At 52.3% G+C, this 7211-nt stretch overlaps 1 protein-coding gene across 1 annotated transcript; it reads right to left on the bottom strand.

Annotated features, from left to right (window-relative positions):
- Positions 1-797: 797 nt before the first annotated feature.
- LOC123157353 (probable calcium-binding protein CML30) lies at positions 798-2046 on the bottom strand. Its single transcript, XM_044575614.1, has one exon. It carries the CDS (start codon positions 1842-1844, stop codon positions 1140-1142), a length of 705 nt encoding a protein of 234 aa, XP_044431549.1. The 5' UTR covers positions 1845-2046; the 3' UTR covers positions 798-1139.
- Positions 2047-7211: the final 5165 nt, after the last annotated feature.

Genomic DNA, 7211 nt, shown 5'->3' with positions numbered 1-7211 from the left:
CCGCTTTAAAAATGCTAGGACTAACCATTGACTTCGGGCTGCAGTTTTAACGGGTCTCGCTAACATCAGAATGAGACAAGACGAGACGGGCCTCTCTGAAGAGGATCACTCAGTTTAAAACTGGCTTTTCAGACCGTTGTGGATACTGGTGCTTGCTTCAACGGCAGTTTTGCAGACCAGTGACGATGAGTTTGTACTCAGAGTCTCAGACTACTATGATGATGACAAAAACGGCCGGTGTTTTCACACGCAGGTGGTTATTTTGATGTGATTTTCTCCGGTCAAGACGTTCTTCAGAGTAAGAACAAAGTACAGGCCTACATCTCGAAAAGTCCATTCTCGAAAAAATGGGCCTACATCTCAAGATTTTCTTCTACTTTGATTTTTCTCAGGTTAGCGCTGGTGAATTTGTTCTTTCCCTGCGACTCTGACCGGGTAAAAATGGCACGCCCAAAGACCCACTCAACTACGTATGTGCACATTGATTTGTTCAAAAGACAAGAACGCATGGTACAAAAGTCTGTACACAACTCAGTCTCCAGATGTAATTTTTCCTTTTGACAGCGTAAGATGGCAAAATACCTACCTTGTACACAAAGGCAGATAGGTACTTTCTCTCTGGCTTTCTTCATGGACAAGTGTCCATGGCTAAAGCTCTGAAAGTTTGGTCCCAAAAAATTGGCACATACTTCCTTCGTCCCATAATATAAGAGCGTTTTTTACACTAGTGAGTAATTAACAAGTGCAAAGAAACACTGATCATTTCACAAGCACAGCAGCAGAGCAATCCTTATGCATTGAGTGAGATCTTAATTTTTCACCAGCCGACCAAGAAATAATATTTACATGCATACTTGATAGAGTGCTTGTCAGTAACACAGCAGAGGAGATGAGAAACCAAGTTGATCAGCAAGAACAGGGGAGGGGAGAACACACGGCCGGAGCGGGAAGCTGATTTAGCTTCCGGCCAGCCCCCTCTCCCGTAATAAACTGGTTGATTAGTGGGTTCTTCGTCGTCTGATCTTCGGATCCAGTCCGAGAGCAGATCACCAACAACGTCGCTCGGACTCGCAGAATCCAAGAACAAAAAATTCGATCTCTGGGGAGGGAGAGAAGAAGAAGGTGGAGTGGGGGTGGGGCTAGGCCTTGACGACGGCCATCATGCGCTTGAACTCCTCGAAGCTGACCATGCCGTCGCCGTCGCTGTCGACGAGGCGTATCATGTCGCGGCACTCGGCGGCGGCGGGGCGGCCGCGCAGGCCGAGGGAGCCCAGCACGGTGCCCAGCTCCTCGGCGGAGATGAGCCCGTCCTTGTTGCCGTCGAACACGTCGAACGCCTCCTTGAGGTCCATCTCCTCCCCCTCCTCGTCGTCGTCCTCCTCCTCCCCCTCGGCCCCGTCGGCCGCGCCGGCGGAGGCGGGGAGCAGCGAGGCCTTGCGCTTCTTGGGGATGGAGTCGTAGAGCTCGCGGAACTCGTGGATGTCGATGAGGCCGTCGCTGTTGGCGTCGACGCGGGCCACCATGGCGGCCGCCTCGGCGGCGGACACGGCGATGCCCAGCCGCTTCAGCGACTCCTCCAGCTCCCCCGCCGTGATGAAGCCGTCGCCGTCGTGGTCGAACGTCGAGAACACGATCCCCAGGTCTGCCTCCCGGTCCGCCGGCGCCGGCCGCTCCTCCCTCTCCTCCGCCTTGCTGGCCTTGGCTTCTTGCTCGCCGTGGTTGTTACTCTTGGACTTCTCGCCGTCGACGTCGCAGCACTTCTTGGCGCCGCGCGAGGAGGAGGAGGCGAGGGAGAAGAGGGCGCAGAGGCCGCCGAGGAGGAAGAGCAGGAGCAGAGGCGCCATGGACGACGCTGGCTCTTCGCGCTGCTGCAGTGCTGGCCTGCCGTGGGAGAGGGAGCGCGCGTGTTGGTTTGTCCGCGGGCGAGTGTGTGTGAATGTGAAGGCAGACGACACGCAGCGGCTAATATATGAGGCGGAGGCGACGGCGTCGACGACGGAGTGAGTAAAGAAGGGGAAGAAGAAGAGTCGTGGAGTGGAAGAGGGCAGCGGTTGGTTGGTTGGTTCAGTTGCTGCCCGATCGTGCGACTTGGTAGTAGTAGATCGTGGGTGGTTCAGACTAAACCTGGGCAAACGTCGGGCCGGGCCGGGCTTGTAAAAGCCCGACCTTCATTTCTCAAGCCCGAGCCCAGTCCGAAGCCCGAAATACTCCCTGAAATCAAGCCTGAGCCCGACCCGAAATCAAGCCCGAAGCCCGAAAGCCCCGCCCGAACGCTGTTTTTTTAGTACGTGTACGTGCAAGCCCGGCCCGAAGCCCGAAAGCAAGGCCCGAAAAATAGAAAAAGAGAAGCCCGAGCCCGGCCCGAACTACTTCTCGCGCTGCAAAACAAAGCCCGAGCCCGGGCCGAGTGTCAAGCCCGAGCCCGGGCCGAGTGTCAAGCCCGGCCCCGGCCCGGCCCGGGTTTTTCGGGCCGGGCTGCCCATGCCCGCGTTTAGTTCAGACGATGCATGGGGCATGGCAAGTTCACACCTGCATCCCCGAACATTTCTCATATTATTATCCACTCCTCGCACCGAATAGAGACCTTTATTCCATCTTCAGGGAGCCGCCGCCGCCGTCTCGTCTTTCCTGAGTAGGACACAAACCCTAACAAAACTCAAAGAAACAACTAACAACGGAGCCCCCGCCGGCCCTTGCCAGGATCCACTGCGCCCCATGGCCCTAGGGCCACCGAAGACGAGGCGGGCCTGTGGCGGCGCCGGCGAGAGGCACAAACCCTAGCTTTTTTGGAGGAGGAGGAGACGGCGGCTAGTGCCCCATACGTTCAACTCGATCAACATACAAGCTGGTAATTTTTTTTGGAGGATCTGATCCTACGATTTTTCCTTATAAGGATTGTTTGAATCGTGTGATTATAACCTTGGGATTCATTTGTACTAGTTTTAATAGAAAAAAATTCGACCTACTAAGTATGATGAAGCATATGTTTTTCTGTGCACTATCAAACACGCATGTTAATCATGTAATATCAAACATGACATATCACTATGTTGTTTTTCATGTTCCTGTATCTTATATCAAGGGGGCACTATTAAAACCTTTTTAAAACATAGAGTACACGAGTGCATTCTCACAAATACACAGGCACACTCAACATTTATGAATGACATGCTCCAATTCCCGTTGGGATTTTCTACGTATCATGCCTCTATGAACACTTTCGAGAGTCCGAGACTCTAAGTCGTTAAATCTTATGATCGACAGAATCACCATTTAAATCCATGAAAGTAGGAGACCCATGCAACTTGAACTCGAGTAGCCATGTTTCAACTTCTTGAGAGAGAAAAATAATAATCTAGCTCAATTCACACAAAGATACATAGTATATATGAAAACACATCCAAAGCCACTTGCAACGTTAGTGCAAACATGGATGTACATAGCACACGACCACACATACGTACACATACGTATTCACATAAAGCCTACTCATGAAGACTGGAGCAGTTGTTTGTGGAGCTTCAGGATCGATAAATTCTCTACATGTTTTACTCGTAATGGATGAAACATCTTCTTTTACTAGAACGGCAAATTCACACTCGTAACACATACATAATGTAAACAGATAAACGGTTAACTATTGAATCGCAACATTAATGTGGCCACTGCGGGTTTCTCGAAACATTTCTACAGAAAAGAGCGCGTCGAAACGAGTTGAGTACTCAAATCTTGTTACTCATGTTGCCTCGAAACACTGGGGTTCAAGACTATCATAAGCACGAAGCAACCCCTCATCCTCGACCTTGGTATGCCTCAAATCGAATATATCTTTTTTCTTCTTAGGAAAGCCATCATGGTGGATTTTATTCAGTTACATGTGAATTATATGACCATAACGGTCTAGCTACATCATGTGCAACTTCATTCAATTCTCTCGGCAGTGTTCGAAACTTACACTCCAGCTACATTCTAAAGATCGACATGTTGCGAAAGTATCGACGTTCACTTTGACCATCGGCTTTCTTTCCCCGCGATTCCTCCGATGTTTGCCAGAGGGGAAGATTCGACCTAGACCGCCGACATCCCAACCTATCAACTAGGTCGATCCATTTGGTGTTTCCTAATACCTTTTTAGGGAAAAGGACAACATGGCTGGTTTATATTAAACTTAAATAATCGTTACATCGTGAATAAAAAAAGGCTAAACAAATATAGGAAAGTATCTAGACACAAAGTCGGTGGTTTGTCCCTCGTGTTTCGTAATACTTGAGCTGATCTTACTGAAGGGAAACTGTTATTCCATGAACTTGGCTTACAATTTCGCAAACCTCACTGCAAACTGAGCTTAGCTGAGATGTCCATGTGTCGTTGTCGTGATACCTGCCACAGGGTTCAAGTCGTCTAGCAGTATGACACGCCCGTTAACGACGAGGCGTTCGTAACAATCTCGTCAATATGAAGATCTGCCGGTTAAGTCTATCGGAGATGCTCGTAGGAATAAGATATGCGCGCATTCACAGGAATGGGCGTGTGTGTATATATGGGCTTCTGTGTCCTGTGTTTCTAAAAGACTATACAAATCTAGTTGAATTTCCCACCAAATTGTTTGGCTATGGGTTTTTTTTTTACTTTCTCCCATGGAAAGCGGGGGGCGTCCACGGAATTTAAGGGCACTCCACGGGCCTACCCGCGAATGGCGTGACCCTGAAGGCTGAGGCAGGCAGGAGCAGGAGGTGGTGGCGGTATTTAAAATGGGCGCGGGATCGGGGATGCGTTGGAAGCGCGTCCCGGCGAGGCGTTGGTACTGCCACCGAATGACGCGTGAGCCCCGCCATAAACAAACCGCCCATCATCCATCCGGACGCATCGCATCGCATCACACCGGAGGCGCGCGAGTAGCCGTTTTTAAAACAGAGCGCATGCGAGGTAGGGAGCGGCGCCCAGTGGCACCAACGGCACTGTCGGGCTCGGGCGTCCCTACGCCGACGGCCGGGAGACGTCGCTGACACCGCAACGTTTTTTTCATCAAAGCAAAGCTATAGCGATCTTTCGAGCGAGGCCAGCACGCACGCACGCACGAGGTCGCGGGGTACGTACGAACGGATAACGGTGCACAGCACTGACTCGCCACTCAGCGCTCTCTCGTGGCGATCGCGGCTAGGAGGACGAATAAACGAATACCCGGTCGACAAGAGCATGACATGGACGGGTCCGCGAAAGAAAGATCAGCAGTGGATGAGGTCCTCGAACGAAAGAAAGATCGTCTCCAACCAACGCCGACCTCAAACCGCATGCACCCGTTTGCACCACACGATCTGAACGTGTTGTGCCATCCAACACACGCATGTATCGGTCCGTAAAATGATCAGGGTGTACATTTTCCCGCAAACTGAAGACAAACGCGAGGGCTTTACGGGCGTTCACACAGCACCCACGCCCGCTTCTGACCACCCCAACCAGTCCAAACCCTTTCTCCCTTACCCGCGCGCGTTTCGGCCCGGCACCAGCTGCCCACATTCATGTCGATGTAGAGCAGTTGCTTCACATTGAAGCCGACTTAGGGCGGATCTCACTGCCTCCGTCACTCAAGCAGCCCGCCGGCCGAGGGCGCCGCCCACAACACGCCCGGCTGAACATGCTTCCTTGTCGCATTCAAACGCCTCACTTAATCCCGCGTGGAAGCCAAGAAAACTACTCCGGTCACATGTTCATTCACAAACGGGTCGGCATTAAACAAAACGTCGGGCAAGCTCCTCCCCGTACGCCCGCTATTTAAATGATACTAGGCGCCGGGTAAAAATCACGCCAAACCTGTGCTCCCATCTCCTCCTCGCACAATTTTCTCCATAATCTCCATGACACCCGACGAGCAGAAAGAGGAGTTCACCGGCATGAAAGCCGGCTGGGGGCCCGCCGAGCCTGCCGGATACGAGCCATGCAACTCACCGCTCCATCTCCCTCGCCTAGTCCGACGAAGCACGTTGGTGTCCCAAATAGGCACGTGGTTCAACAATTCGCCACTCCAAGCCAACTCGCGGAGGAGTGGCTAATTGCTCCAGGAAGGCACATGGGGGAGCACGGCGGAACGGACATCGTGACTGCCATGGACAAGGCCATCTGCCGTCAACATTGCCGGAACCGCGCCTGGTCGGTGGAGAAAGAAGTCGGCTACGCGAAGATCGACGAGCCGATGGCCAGGGCGTCCGCGTCCACCGCCAACATCGAGGGAAAGTAGAACACGGGAGGCTCCCGTCGCTTGGGTCCCAGGAAGGCCACCGCCGGCGTGTCACCGCTTGCACAGCCGGTGACTTCCCGGTTCTTTAGCGCAGACCATCGTTGACCCCCGCCTGGTGTTAATGAAAGCGAAGGAGCCCTTCCTTCCCCTCCGGCTGAAGCACCCCCTTTGCCGCTCCGATGAGTGGCGCAACCGGACATAGGAAAGATACGGGGAAATAATATAGCTCCGGGGCTCCCGACACTCCGATGAGCGGGCTGCAGGACATGGGAAGACAAGGAGATCCACCGCGACAGGCCGTAGACTTGTATAGTGTATCCGTGTTGTGGGAACGGAACTCCGTGTGGCAGGACGTCTACATAGTTTTACCTTTTTAATTAAAATATGTCCAAAATATAAATACATTTGTCCAGTTTGTATGAAATCCGGTGCGTTCGCATAAATTATAAATTTCAACAGACTTGTTGAAAAAATGGTTGAAATTCATTCCATGAACTGATTCCCACTGTTTGTGGACAAATGTCAGAGCAAATTTACGGGCCATCGTTCGAGATGCGTGAAAGCGAGTGACATTTATACACTGACGCCCTAGTACCGGTGTACTACTACCACTAGGTTCCAACGGACAAAACATTGACCCCGTAGCACAGTACAGAGAGTGAAAGATGCGCATCCTGCCACGTATTCCCCGGGCTCGGCCTGCCCCGTCTCCTGTCCCGTGCGAACGCAACGCAACGCAACGGGGCGTCAAAGCCCGGTCGTGGTCTTCCCGGAGAGCGGGACAATGCGTTGCATGGTTTGTTTGACAAGTCAGCCTGCGCTTTCCACAAGAACCGGTCGGTCGGTCCAACCAAAGCAAAGAAAAGAAAAAGGCAGGCTAGCGACTTGGATTTAATCGGGTCTCCTGACCGCTTCCGCTTCCGGGTCGTCGCCGTCCTGACATAAATTAGCGTTACACGACACGACTACACCAGGT

Source organism: Triticum aestivum, chromosome 7B, assembly GCF_018294505.1.
Source record: "Triticum aestivum cultivar Chinese Spring chromosome 7B, IWGSC CS RefSeq v2.1, whole genome shotgun sequence".
Classification (NCBI taxonomy): Eukaryota; Viridiplantae; Streptophyta; class Magnoliopsida; order Poales; family Poaceae; genus Triticum; species Triticum aestivum.
The sequence above is the reverse complement of the archived record's forward strand: the minus strand, read 5'-3'. Positions and strand labels throughout refer to the sequence as shown.

What these genes read in the sequence shown, in the direction of transcription:
- LOC123157353 (XM_044575614.1), bottom strand. Translation starts at nt 1,844, where the DNA reads ATGGCGCCTCTGCTCCTGCTCTTCCTCCTCGGCGGCCTCTGCGCCCTC.